This window comes from Lutzomyia longipalpis, chromosome 2 (assembly GCF_024334085.1).
Source record: "Lutzomyia longipalpis isolate SR_M1_2022 chromosome 2, ASM2433408v1".
Classification (NCBI taxonomy): Eukaryota; Metazoa; Arthropoda; class Insecta; order Diptera; family Psychodidae; genus Lutzomyia; species Lutzomyia longipalpis.
The window spans coordinates 27,483,508-27,497,524 of NC_074708.1; the positions used below are offsets into that span (position 1 = coordinate 27,483,508).

General features: G+C 40.1%; 3 protein-coding genes across 6 annotated transcripts; 2 read left to right on the top strand and 1 right to left on the bottom strand.

The window, feature by feature from the left end:
* Nucleotides 1-164: 164 nt before the first annotated feature.
* Nucleotides 165-9,656, top strand: LOC129789836 (probable phosphorylase b kinase regulatory subunit alpha). 4 transcript variants are annotated; one of them, XM_055826902.1, is made up of 9 exons: nucleotides 165-408; nucleotides 481-562; nucleotides 1,242-2,687; nucleotides 2,755-2,902; nucleotides 6,484-6,813; nucleotides 6,886-7,254; nucleotides 7,439-7,677; nucleotides 8,393-8,956; nucleotides 9,024-9,656. In XM_055826902.1, exons 1-9 carry the CDS (start codon nucleotides 362-364, stop codon nucleotides 9,507-9,509), a joined length of 3,711 nt encoding a protein of 1,236 aa, XP_055682877.1. In that variant the 5' UTR covers nucleotides 165-361; the 3' UTR covers nucleotides 9,510-9,656. The 4 variants fall into 4 exon arrangements, with proteins under 4 accessions (XP_055682877.1, XP_055682879.1, XP_055682876.1 ...); XM_055826904.1 differs by having other exon boundaries at nucleotides 7,505-7,677; XM_055826901.1 differs by lacking the exon at nucleotides 2,755-2,902 and adding an exon at nucleotides 5,758-5,905.
* A 417-nt stretch (nucleotides 9,657-10,073) lies between these two features.
* Nucleotides 10,074-11,758, top strand: LOC129791228 (sodium-coupled monocarboxylate transporter 2-like). The gene is made up of 2 exons (XM_055829297.1): nucleotides 10,074-10,612; nucleotides 10,684-11,758. The coding sequence occupies exons 1-2, from the start codon at nucleotides 10,074-10,076 to the stop codon at nucleotides 11,399-11,401; spliced, it is 1,257 nt and encodes a 418-aa protein (XP_055685272.1). The 3' UTR covers nucleotides 11,402-11,758.
* A 433-nt stretch (nucleotides 11,759-12,191) lies between these two features.
* On the bottom strand, nucleotides 12,192-13,909 carry LOC129789899 (periodic tryptophan protein 1 homolog). The gene is made up of 2 exons (XM_055827020.1): nucleotides 13,599-13,909; nucleotides 12,192-13,523 (listed from the first exon to the last, which is right to left on the bottom strand). Exons 1-2 carry the CDS (start codon nucleotides 13,686-13,688, stop codon nucleotides 12,267-12,269), a joined length of 1,347 nt encoding a protein of 448 aa, XP_055682995.1. The 5' UTR covers nucleotides 13,689-13,909; the 3' UTR covers nucleotides 12,192-12,266.
* Between the last annotated feature and the right edge of the window lie 108 nt (nucleotides 13,910-14,017).

Sequence of the window (14,017 nt, forward strand, 5' to 3'; positions counted from 1 at the left end):
AAAGGAATTCCTTTTTATTCACAAAATTAACTTTCTCGCAGAAAATCTCCAGAAAACGTTAGAAATAATCAAGAAGAAACCGCCATATTTTTCCCGCCAAGGAATTTGCAAAGCTTCCTAAGTGAATTTGTAGAGTTTAACGTGAAACCCGCGAAACCTTTCACTCAAAAGACGTTTGACATTGTCGTGTCCTCGCGAAAATTGTGATCATTGGTTTTAATTTTAATTCATTTCCCTGGGAAAATCAAGCAATTTCCCCGAGGAATGTGCATCTAGCGCATCAAGAGGATCCTCACTGTGTGCTTGAGTGGTCAAAATTTGGGAATTCTCCGTGGAATTGTGCTGAAAAAGTGGCTGAAAAATGCGCAGTAGAAGCAATTCCGGGGTTCGCCTCGACTACTATCAGAGGTCTAATTGGGGGCTCTTTTGCGGGGTTTTCCGGCTGGGAAAGTGTCTAAAATGTGATTTTGTTGCTTGCAGGATTGTCCATCGGCTGATTATGGCCCACCAGCAGCCTGTCACGGGTTTATTCCCTGCCAGTCAGGACAATCATCATGCCTGGGTGAGAAAATGTGGTGATCGTAGGAGCCTTGAAAGTGCATGAAAAATTGCTTTTCTACGCGTAATTTACGGTAGAGAATAGAAGTAGAAAAGTAATTAGTTGGTGTTCCACTTCGTGGCATACACCAAGTATTGTAATCGTCGGAAAAACCGACCGTAGTAGGTACTCGGGGAACCATTTCGAAGGAGACTTTAGAGGGCCTAAACAGACTCCGAATAGGCACAAAAAAAATTGCCATAATAGTCTCCATGATCGCCATCCGTAGGTCCATTGATATCCACCACCATTTTATGGACTACGATGATCGGTCTGGGCCAGGGGATCCATAATCCCAAATGCCCTCTTCCTTAGCCGCAGCTCCCCTCATATCGTTTGTCAATTATGTCTATACAATGTGCACTGTGAGTTAATGTTTTATGTTTACCCTGACTTAAGGGTAAATTTATTTAACATATTTGTATTGTACCTCTTTAAAAATTTTGTAAGATTTTAAACCTGGACCAGTGATAAAGAAACGATCTGTAATATTACTTTAAGAAGAGGGAAGGGATGGGACAAAACGGCTTGGGAGGCCTCAGACAAAGCGTTGCATTACAACGCATAAATAAACGTCTACACGTTGTAAGACACCAACTCTTATAACTGGACGCGTTATGATTGACTTTGATGGGTTTTGCAGATCCGGGACAATGTTTACTGCATCCTGGCGGTCTGGGGGCTTTCGATGGCGTACAAGAAGATCGCCGATCAGGATGAGGATCGCGCTAAGGCGTATGAGCTGGAGCAGAGCTGTGTGAAGCTGATGCGGGGCTTGCTGATGGCAATGCTGCAGCAGAAGGAGAAAGTTGAGCGATTCAAGAGTACGCAGCACCCCCTGGATTCCCTCCATGCCAAATATTCCAGCACAAATGGGCAGATAGTGGTGAAGGATACGGAATGGGGGCACCTGCAGATTGACGCGGTTTCCCTGTACCTCCTAATCCTGGCCCAAATGACAGCTTCCGGGCTGCAGATTATCTTCTCCCTGGACGAGGTGGCTTTTATTCAGAATCTCGTCTTTTACATCGAATCCGCCTATTGTATCCCTGACTACGGGATCTGGGAGCGAGGGGATAAAACAAATCATGGGGAGCCTGAGCTCAATGCCAGCTCAATTGGGATGGCCAAAGCAGCACTGGAGGCAATGAATGAGCTGGATCTCTTTGGCGCACGCGGAGGCCCAGCCAGTGTGATCCACGTCCTCGCGGATGAGGCACATAAATGCCAGGCTGTGCTGCAATCAATGCTTCCGCGGGAATCAAGCAGCAAAGAGCTCGACTCGGGACTTCTCTCCATCATCGGCTTCCCGGCTTTTGCCGTCGATGACCCCCAGCTCATCAGCACGACGCGTGAGGCCATCCTGACCAAATGCCTGGGGAAGTATGGGTGCAAACGCTTCCTCCGCGATGGGTACAGGACCCCACGTGAGGATCCCCATCGGCTGTACTACGAACGCTGGGAATTGCGAATGTTTGAGAATATCGAATGCGAGTGGCCGCTGTTCTTTGGCTACCTCGTCCTCTTCCACGCCTTTCAGGGTGAGGCCGATCGGAATCTCCTCAATTCCTTTATGCAGCGTCTCGAGGATGTCATGATACGCACAGATGATGGCATGCGGCTCGTTCCGGAGATGTACACAGTGCCCCCGGAATGCGTAACGGAGGAATACCGCAGTCCGGGATCGCAGAAGCGTCAAGCAGTCGGGAGGTGTCCCTTCCTCTGGGGACAATCTCTCTACATCCTCGGGAAGCTCCTCCAGGAGGGCTTCCTGGCCGTTGGGGAGCTGGACCCACTCAATCGTCGCCTGGGGGCACAGAAGAAACCCGATGTGGTCGTCCAGGTGGTCATCCTGGCCGAAGATAACAACATCCGCGATAAATTAGCCGAATATGACCTCCATGTGCAAACCATCGCGGAAGTGGCGCCCATTGAGGTGCAACCAGCACGAGTTCTCAGCCACTTGTACACCTACCTGGGGCGCAATAAGAAACTCGGCCTTTCCGGACGGAAATCCCGCGATGTGGGCATCCTCAGTACGAGTAAACTCTACTCTCTCAAAGACCGCATCTTCGCCTTCACGCCACAGGTAAGACTCTTCCTCCTTCTTCTCAAGAAAAACTTAATTTTTAACAAAATCCTTCCGCCGCGCTCAGTTCTCCGACTTGACGCGCTTCTACATTGCTTCCGACAACGAATTGATGATCGATATTTTGAAGGGGGAGATTAACTTCCTCAAATCCGCGTGGCAAAATCTCCTTGGAAGGCCACTTGTAACACTTTCCATACGAAGTACACATCTAGGTCTGTTGGAGGAGCGTTTGTAGAAAACAGACAAAAATGCAATTTTCTGTTCACTTTTGTGACTAATTTTTCTTTAAATTTTTTATTTATTTATTATTTGTGGTACCAGCATGGTGTTCCCTATAGATTTTTCTTTTATTTTATTGCACAGAAATTATTTTTTTTATTGATTGATTTCATTGATTTATTGAGGAGAGAGGGCAAGGACTGATTGAGGCAAAGAAATAATAATTTTTAAAAGGAAATTTTGAGCTCAAAAATTAAATATTCAGAGAATTAATAAAATAATAATTTGAAGAAGAATAATTTGTAGGGAAAGAGAGGCTAAAAACGGCTCTTTTAGGGTTTTTAAAGCAATATTTTTCATTCTTTCAATAGAATATTTTCAATACCGTACTGGGGAGAAACTTTGCCCATGTTTTGACATTTTTGCAATAAAATCATTTCTATTATTTGGGTGTCATTTGTTGATCAGAAAATTAGAACTTTGATCAGAAAATTCTGCTTTTGATCAGGAGAATGTTCTGATTTTCTTTTGATCAGGAAAATGTTTTTCTTTTGTCAGAAAAATGTTCTAATTATCTGCTTTTACTCAAAAATATTCTTAGAATGGGTTTTGAGAAGCTCAAAAGACATGAAATCCAGAATATTTCATAAGATAACTTTTACATTTTTTTGCTCTAGCGGCTAGAATTTTTGAGATATCGACTTGGAATAAAAAGAAAACATAATTAAACTTATTGAGTTTATGCATCTTTTGGCCACAGAAGTTTTCAGATATCTCAATCCAATCAAAAGTTATTCGCGGTTAAAATCATGGAACATTTTTCTGACCAAAAATGAAACATTCTCCTGATCAAATCCTAATTTTCTGACCAAAACATTTGATGAGCTAATTATTTTAAGGGGGCCTTCACTCATTAATAAAATAAAATAACGTAAGAAGCGTAAGAAAGAATAACATTAATTATTTCTAAAATAAAATATTCTTTTTTCGTTAAATGACACGAAAAGAAAACTAATATTTTCTAACTAATAAAAACGGATTTTATTCGTTTTTAATCAAAATCGGTTTTTTGGTTAACCGATTAAGTGATTTTCAGAGCAAAATTCTTCAAAAAAGTTTCGATTTGAATAATTTAGTAAGTTTTTTCTTTTAAATTTTGACAATTAAAATCGTGGCGAAGATATTTTGGAGGATTTTCATGCGTTTTCACCGTTTAAACCGTTTTAACACTTAAATAGAAAGTTGAATTATTTTGTGTATAGTAAGCGTAAACAGAGAAACTTTAATTTTTTACTCAAAAATATTATTTTCAGTTTTTTTTTTTTTTTTTTTTTTTTTTTTTTTTTTTCGTGTCGAGGCGCTTCTCCTCGTGGTGGAGAAATTGTCAACTCCCAAATCGGCAGTTGTGGGGAGCACCACCACACATATTGAGTATGTGTGGGAATGTTTCCTCCGTGCCCCCTTTGTTCTTTTGCAATTCGAGATGTAACATATACTATTGTATCTTTCATATGGTTTTGATCTCGAAATTACAAGTTTTTGTAGCATGGTCAATATCAGCTCTTATCACTAATATTGTCCGTGGGCATGAGCGGGACAGCCATCCGACAATATGAAAAATTGCCGTGCAGTGTCGAGCTTTGAACCCACAACCCCGGCGGAGGTAGAGCAGATGCACCGAAAAATGCATCGACTCTACCACCATGCTACGGCCGAGGTCTATTATTATTTATTTCTATTCTATTATTATTTTCAGTAAGAAAATTGTTCGGAATTCAGTCAGCGGGGGATGCTTAAAATGCAATTGTTTGCATTCAGCTGAATGCAAACAATTGCATTTTAATCATGAAACAATTGCATTTTAATCATCCCCCGTTGACCGAATTCCGAACAATTTTCTTACAATTTGCACGGTCGTAAATCTTGTCTACAATTATTTTCAGTACAAAAAACGCAAAAAAGTATTTTTTTTATTACAATTTTTATTCATTATTATTTTTAATTTATCACTACGGTTTTTTTTAAATTAATTTCCTGAATTTCCTGAATCAACATGATGTAAAAATTTAAAATTGTAGGTTATGTTGTTTACGTTGATACAATAGTTTGTCAACTAAAAATTTTGGTAATATTTTTTCATTTTAATTTTCTATCAAAATTAATAAAAACTAATTTAAAAAATACAAATTAGTTGAAAATGTTCTTTTTTAATTCTTTATATTGGCCTTGTGACTTGAAAAGGCTATGGTCGTAAAACCTTAAAAATTAAAAAAAAAAACTTAAAAATTTTTATTCAAAATGGCAGACAAATACAAGAAATTTCAATAGATTTTGTCAATGAAAATTTCATCCTTCTTTTGTTTCAAGATTAATTTATAAAAGTTTTCATAAATCGATGATTTTATGGGTAAACTTGGGCACACTTACGGTATCTTTTCAAACATTCTTCTATCAATAAATATATTGAAATGAAAAATTGAGTAAAAATTACTTTAAAATGTAAAAATCAGCTTGAGTAGTATAATTTGTTAGAAGAATTTTTTATTGCTCAAAAGTTAAAACTTATACTGACTGGCTTTTCTGAATCAAATTAATTTACCGAGTTATTGTTGAAGGCTTCATTAGGTCCTTGCAGTTTGTTGTTTCTAATGCCGTGCACCCCTTTTTCATTACAAAAAAAGTACTCAGTATTTGCACTTGAATCTTTCTCCAAGAAAATCCCTAAAATTGGTCTCAAAATTCCGTAAAAAAAACTTTAAAGAAAAAGAATTTTATTTTGCAAAAGAAAAAATTCAAAAATTGGTTCTAAAATTCATTTTTTTTATTTACTATTTTTTCATTTTGAAAGAACATTGATTACGAAGAATACTACACGACTCGTGATCCTGCACTTCTTGCCAGCAATTTCACCACTAACCTGGCATTCCTTACTAACTCGTGGCGTCACATGTTGGGCCGACCAACTATCACACTTATGGCCACTCATTATTTATTAGGTAAAGATTCAAATCTTTTTTTTCTCATTTTCTTTTTTTTTTCAAAATTTATCTCTAAATTTTTGTTCTTTCTTCTCTTTTCTATTTTTTTTCGTATTCAAAATGTTTTTTGTTGTGCTAAATTTTGTAAATTATTACGTAGAACGCTTTTAACGTTTTTTTTTTTTTTTTGTAAAGCGGTATTCGAATTTAGATTCGATTTTGACAATTTTTTGATAGAAGTCTGAAGTTTGGTACGATTCAGGCCATTTTTTCAAGATGGCAGCTATTTTTCTTGAATTTTTAAAAGAATTTAAAGGAAAATTAAACGGAAATAGAGGAAGTAATTCATAAAAGGCAAGCAAACTGGTTGATTTTTTTTACACTAGTGAAGACAACGGGATTTGAACTCAAGAACTGGGAAGTCAAGCTTCAAAGGCTGTGGCGATTTAACCCGCTGCACCAATTAGTTCTTAAACAAAATATTAACAAAGACTAAAGAATCTATCAAAAAATTGTCATACAGTCTTTACCGCAAGCTTGTAGTAAAAAGGATACAAAGATCAGGCGATAACGAATCTTTATTTTCTCTATGTCAGATCAAAATAAAATTCCATTGGCTATGATACAGACAATGCGAAAATTGAAATCAGGCTACATCAATGGTACACGCGTAATGTTGGGCAACTTGAATGATTTTCTGAACACGTCAGCAATAACGGATTTAAGTTTTCTGGGGAGTCAGGAGGATGGCTACCCAGAACGCCTAAATCCGTCTGTCCAGGCCTATTTGGACGAACACTTGCTGCGGTCGTTCAGTCAGAAGAACACGATGAATGTGCGTACGCCCGGGCAGAGGCCAAAGCATCTGCGTAGAAGGATGTCTTGTCGTGGTGCAATCAAGAAGACCAGATCCATCAATGTGGACAGTTAGTACAGTTTTCGTCAAGACTGTTCTCAGAAATTGACGTTAACGGAATTTTTGTTGTTGTTGTGCTCAGATGAATCGGTTGGGATGGATCCTGTGCTAACGGAAAGGCGACTCTCATCCGGTATGCCTCTTCCGTGGCTTGAGCAGCAACAACCAGGAGGAAATGGTTCAGGGGAGGCAGATCGTACGCGTGTTGAACGTTCTCCGGTACAGGAACCCGAAGATGGGTATCCGCCGAGTAAGATTCAAGTTCAGAACTTCGATGTGCCCCGTATACAGGTTCCAGGTGTTGGTGGGAGTCGGCACAGGGGTGGTGATACATTTGCTGACACCGAAGTCGAAGAACTTCTGGCAATGTTGCGCGAAACGGAGAGTCTCGAAGAGCAGGGAGATATTCTGCAGTATTTGGTGGATACACAAGGGTTGGACTTCAATACAGGTTTGATTTGCTCCAACTTCTCCAAGGGGATCCACAATGTGTTGTCTTGCTTAATTTTTTGTTTCTCTCTTCCTTTTCACCATCTCATTGCCAATCATTCATTGCAACTAACTCCGCATCGGGGACGCATGCCTTTGCGAATATATTTTGTTTTACTCAATCGAATAAAATGCAAAAAAAACAGAAAGCGTTGAGACGGATCCTAACAATGCCAATGCAGACAATAATACGTTTCAATCTAATACCAAAGGCATGCTTGAGGAAGGTCGCGTTGTCACGGTGAGGACACTCCTTAAGGGATTGTATGAGAAGGCATGTCAGCAGAAGCTATGGGGATTGGTACGGCATACAGCTGGAATGCTGGGCAAGAGAGTTGAGGATTTAGCAAAGGCCGTTACGGATTTGCTCGTGCGTCAAAAGCAGGTAAAGTCTTCTCGGTTTTTTTTGATCAATTTGTTGTGTAGATCAGGCGTAATGGAACAGTTTAGTTGCTTGGAATGATCTTAAAGTCTTAACCAGATTAGGAAGTTTGTTGAACAACGTTTGAAAATAGTTCTTAAGTCAGAAGTTTGTTGTTAATTTGGAAGAAATTGTTCTGCTCAAACTTTTTTTTAGAAAACTGGTAAAGAAAAGTCGGAGTAAAACGACTTCTTCGCGATTTATTAATTAACGCGTAAAAAAGCAGGAGAAAACTATTTTACACTAAAAGCGTAAAGAAAAGACGGAGCAAATTATTTCTTTATGATTTTTCAGTAAACGTGTAAAATAAAGTCGGAGCAAAACGATTCTTTCGCGATTTATTAGTAAAAAAAGTCAGGGCAAAACGATTTCTTCATAACTCGGAATGAAAAGTCGGAGTAAATCATTATTCTTTACGATTTTTCAGTAAACGTGTAAAGAAAAGTTGAAGCAAATCACTTCTTCACGGTTTTTTAGTAAACGTGTAAATGAAAAGTCAGAGCGAGTTGATTTCCTAATGACTTTTTGGTAAACTCGTAAAGAAAAGTCAGAGCAAAACCGTTTAAAAAGACTTAAAAACTTCATCTAAAGACGTTGTTTAGTAAACTTCCATGTCTGTTTAGGACTTGAGCGTTAAACCTGTAGTAGGCTATAAAACTTCATTGATTCCTTCCATCAGGTAACAGTTGGAATGCCTCCAAATCATGAGCACACCATCACGGCTCCTCTGCCCGAAACGGAGCTACGTCAATTGATCCATGAAGCCTATGGGGATGATGAGAGTACAGCTATGCTTACGCAGGAGCTCCTTGTCTACTTGGCAATGTTTATTCGTACAGAGCCACAGCTCTTTCATGAGATGCTTCGTTTGCGTGTTGGTTTGATTATTCAGGTTATGGCAAAAGAGTTGTCGCGCACGTTGAATTGCGACGGGGAACAGGCTTCAGAATATCTGCTAAACTTGTCGCCTTTTGAGATGAAGAACCTCCTGTATCATATCCTGAGTGGCAAGGAGTTTGCCATTAGTAGTGTTGCAAAGGGGAATTTCTCAATTGTCAGCTGTAAGTCAAGTCGTGTGAGTAAGAAGAGTCAAATTGGCTTGGGAGATAGTGAGAACAACGACGATAACATGACGGAAATTGATGATCGTCAAGGGCAGTGGTTGAGGCGAAGACGTCTCGATGGGGCTCTCAATCGTGTCCCGCGGGATTTTTATTCGCGTGTCTGGGCTGTTTTGGAAAAGGTTAGTTAACCGGTAAGACTTGCAAAGAGGAGTCAGGATTGTAAAGATTTTCTGGGGGTTGTTTCAGTGTCAAGGCCTAGCGATTGAGGGGAGAATCCTACCGCAGACGCTGACGCAAGAAATGACACCGGGTGAGCTGAAGTTTGCCCTGGAAGTTGAGACGGCTCTCAATACGATCCCACAGCCAGAGTATCGGCAACTTGTGGTGGAGGCATTGATGGTTTTGACGCTGGTTACGGAGCACAATATGGTTCACAATCTCGGTGGCATCATCTACGTTGAGCATCTCGTCCATACGGCCAATCAGATTTTTTTGGAGGATCAGCGCAAAGTGCAGGGCGATGCAACGCTCTGCTGTGCCAAATCGAAGGATATGAAGGAGACTACAGCTCAGGGGATGCTCCTGTGCGGCGGAGCAGCCTACATTTGTCAGCATCTCTACGATAGCGCCCCCAGTGGGAGCTACGGAACGATGGTGTACATTGCAAAGGCCGTAGCAACGGTGCTGGATTGTCTGCCGAAACACGGCGACAAGGATTGTTCGATTAGTTGAAAAGGATCGCCTGAAGGCTCTCGGAATGTTTACTTATTAGCCCCTTTCTTACAGCAATGCTGTAGCTACTTGCAACCCATGATGGTGGAACAATGTAAAGACAATTTTAATGACAAATATACAATTTTTTTGTTCAGTTCCAACAAAGTATTTTTATTTACTTTATTTGTGGAAACTAAACCCGTAAAAAAAAATGTTAGATCAGATGAACGTCATAGCATCACATGGTGTGGAATAAAATGAAAGAACTTTATTATTCAAGGCTAATTAAAAAAAATAAGTAATAATGCTTTTGTAGCAAAACTCTCTAAAATAAAAAGAAGTTATAAGCACACAGGCACATGTTTTAGAAGTTCTAAGATTTCAGTTTATTTTGGAACATCGTACAGAGAACAGAGCGTCAAGAACAATATGGCAGAGATAGATCTTGGGCAATTTTCTCCACTAGATTATATCTTTTTTGTGATTGTGTTTGTTATATCATCAAGTATAGGGCTATACTATGCAGTAAAGTTCCGAAAGAAAGTAACAACAACTGAGGACTACCTATTAGGAGGACGGAAAATGGGGCTGTTTCCGGTGTCCTGCTCAATAGTTGCTACGTCTATCACTGGAATGGGAACTGTTGGCTTAGCAGCTGAGGCATATGCATTTGGAATTTACAATCTTATGGCCTGGTATACGATGACTGCTGTAGGAATTGTTACGTCCTGCATTTTCTTGCCAGTTTTCTCCGAACTGAAGCTTACGTCGACATTTAAATACTTCGAACTGCGCTTCAATCGAAGAGTTAGGCAGCTTGCAAGTGGCCTATTCCTGTTGACTGGACTGATCTATCTTCCATTTACAGTCTACGTTCCTGCTTTGACCTTTCAACGTGTAACAGGAGTAGATCTTTACTTGACTGTAACCGTTCTATCCTTGATCTGTGCAGTTTATACGGCTATAGGGGGATTTAGAGCAGTCATCTGGACAGATGTTGTTCAACTAGGTCTCATGATCGTCTCACTTATTATCATGATAACTGTGGGAATTAATTCAGCAGGAGGAATACAGAATGTTTACGAAGCCGGCTCCAGAGGAGAAAGACTTCGAGTCTTCAAGTAAGGTCATACGACAAATCAGAAGGTATGCATTTATAAAAATAATTAACAACAACTTTCTCCTGTTTTAGTACAACAAATCACAATGCAAGAAATTCAATATGGGGTCCATTTTTCTCAACAGTCTTTCCAATGATCTATCAGTATGGCCTCAATCAAACTAATATGCAAAGGTATATGTCCTTTCCAAGTTTGAAGGAGATGAAAAGATCAGTATGGATTCTTGTTGCGGTATTCTATATCTATGGTGGTTTAGCAGCACTCCTAGGTGTTATTGTGTACGCCAACTATGAGACTTGTGATCCATTTAGAGCAGGCTTCATCAGGAAGATTGATCAGATCCTTCCGCACTTTATCCAAGAAAAAGCTTCTCTTTTTCTAGGCTTTAACGGAATCTTCATAGCTGGTGTCTTTTCCGCGGGACTATCCACCACGTCTTCTTATCTGAATACAATGAGTGGGATTTTTTATGAAGACTTTATAAGTCAGACGTATCCAAGGATTCAAGGGAATACAGCAGGAAGAATTATGAAGGGAACTATCCTCATACTTGGCGTCCTGCAGATTGGCTTGATTTTCTTCATTGAACGAATGGGGACAATTGTTAAGATTTCCATGCAATGTCTCTCCCTCAATGCTTGTGCTCTTCTTACGCTCTTTGCTCTTGGATTGTTTGCACCCAAATCAAACAGTATTGTAAGTTCACAATTTTCCACGCAGAACTTCACACCAATTTTAATTTTTCTACTTTTAGGGCGCAAAAGTTGGAGCTATCGCTTCGATCGTTAGTATTTTTACATTAATTGTCGGGAGTATTAATCAGAAACCCGAAGCTATGCTTCCTTTTCGAACTGATGGTTGTGAAAAGTTGAAAAATTTAACGAATCTTCTTGATCTGACAACAATGAGCCCGTTAACGGCAACATCTGATACTACTGAAGATATTTTCTGGCTCTTCCGCATTAATTATGTCTACTACGGTCTTATTGGAACAACTATTGGCCTTACTTTTGGATACATAACAAGTTTACTAACTGGAGGCAATGTAGTTGAAGATCAGAAACTTCTTGCTACATTCCTGAGGAGGCAACGTCTTCAAGAGGAAGAAATGGTACTGAAGAGGACTGATGCGTTGTAAAAATTCTGTGAGGCGTTCGAAAGGATAGTTAAAGGACAAATAAAGTTTGTTGCTTCAAAATGGCGTCAATCTAGGTGTTAAAATTAAATCCACTTTACACTGAGCAGCGCGGACCTCCGTGTGTCCGTCTGCTCTGAAATCTGAGAACGATCTAACAAGTTTTATCATTGACACAATGTCATGATTTCCAGTATATTTGTCTTTGACATTTTGGAACTTCTTCACGCCTTCAAATGCCGCCAAATTTGAATTTATTAAGACAATTTGCAATTATTTCAACACTAGGCTTTTTGAACTTTATCTGTTATGATTTAAAAAGATCTCATGAAAATAAAGCTTTTTAGGTTAGTTCTTAAAAAATTCATGCCGCCATTTTGGATGCAAATGCTTGAAACATTTCAATTTCAAAAAATAACCGCAAAAGTAAAAAAATAAATAAAAAACTTTGAAAATTTCAATATTTTATTTTTATTTCTTTTAAATAAAATTCTTTTCTTCTGGAAGTTCTTTCTTCCTTCAGCTTCTGTCCTCAAACGCTCTTTTAACGTGGTCATAGTCCAGGACATCAACAACACGGAATTGTCGCTTCTTGTTGTCCCCACCAATGGCAACAATGTTGGGATTTTCCGGAGAGAAGCTGAGGGAATGAATCCTCCCAATTCCCATTGCGTCTTCGTGGATTAATCTTGCACCTGAGAGGTTATAATCCCAGATTTTCATGCTTTCATCGGGAGATGTGGAGATCATCATGCCGGGAATTGATGGGGAAAGGATTAGTCCGGAAACTTCCTCAGTGTGGGCGGATTTCTTCCACAACGGAAGCTCCTGGCGAGCATCAAAGAAGGCAATTTCTCCGCCATTTGTCGAAGCTGCAAAGTAGATGGGATCTTGGGAATTCCACACAACCTTCTCCACTTCCCCTGGGAGCTGCCACCTCTTGCAGGATTCAGCAATGCTTGAGGGGTCTCTGCAGTCAAAGAGTCTGACGAAGCCATCACAGCATCCGGTGAGGATTTGATGGGGTTCCGTTGGATGGAATTTCACAGCCTGAACCTTCTCCTCGAAGGCTTCAATGGTTGTATTGGGTGTTCCCGTGTCCAGGTCCCACAAGATGCAAGTCTGATCAACAGATCCACTGGCCAGGACGTGCGGAAAAGCAGAATTCCACGCGAGATCCAACACAGCATCTCTGTGGCCACATTTGGGGATCTTCTTCTTCTTACTCCCCTTGCTGCCGAGCTTGTAGACCGGCTCCAGGGAATCCCTAATGTCCAGATCCCACACTGTGATGATTGGATCCATTGTCCCGATAGCACAGAGATTCCCCGCTTCCCTGGCCGATGGATCATGATTGAGCCATTCAATGCAAAGCGGATAGCTCGGCAGGAGGAAGTCATGGTGCACGTAGAGACTCCCCTCCTCCCTATTCCACACGTACACCTCCATATTCACACAAACATCCTCCACATGGCCAACGAGGATGAGATTATCACTCCTTTTTATCAAATCATCTTCAGCTTCGGAGTCATTCTCATCATCCTCGACATTTTCTCCAGGATCTGCCACAACTACTCCATCAATCCCTAGCCCAGCTGTTCCCTCATCTTCGTCGTAGTTATCAAAATCATACTCATCATTCCCACCGGCTGAATTTCCTCCTTCTACATCCATTTTCTCCTCGTCATCGTCACTTCCTTCCTCCTCATCTGCTGTCCCCTTCTCCTGCTTCATCTCCCTAATAACTTCTGCTAGTTCTTCCTGCGTCAGTGTGGCCTGGAAGCAGATAAATCCTCAATTTTATCAAGAATTCTCTAAGAAATTCTCCAGAAAACTCAGAAATTCATTTACCTTTGTTGGATTTTCCTTTGCCACACCCTGTGGAACGAAGCAGACGCAGGAAATAAAATTAATGGTACTCTCTTGATCTTCTTCCTCCATTTTTGGCACTTCCGGATGGGAAAATCACGCGGAAAAAGGATTTTCTTTTCGCGGTGTGTAGAGAATCAAAACAACAGCCCCTCACGTGGAGTTTGACGTTTCTTTGGAATCTTCTATCTCTATTCTGCACGTAGAACACAGTTTGAGTGAGAGAGACAACTATCTAATTGTTATAAAATGTCCCGGAAAATAAACAAACATAACCTCAAAGTTCAAGGAGATCAGTTTTATTCGTTTTTATTGTAAGAATTTTCGCATTTTATCAAGAAAATTCACTTGATTTGCGGAAAATTCATGAAAAAAAGAAAGACAGAGACACACAGTGCGCC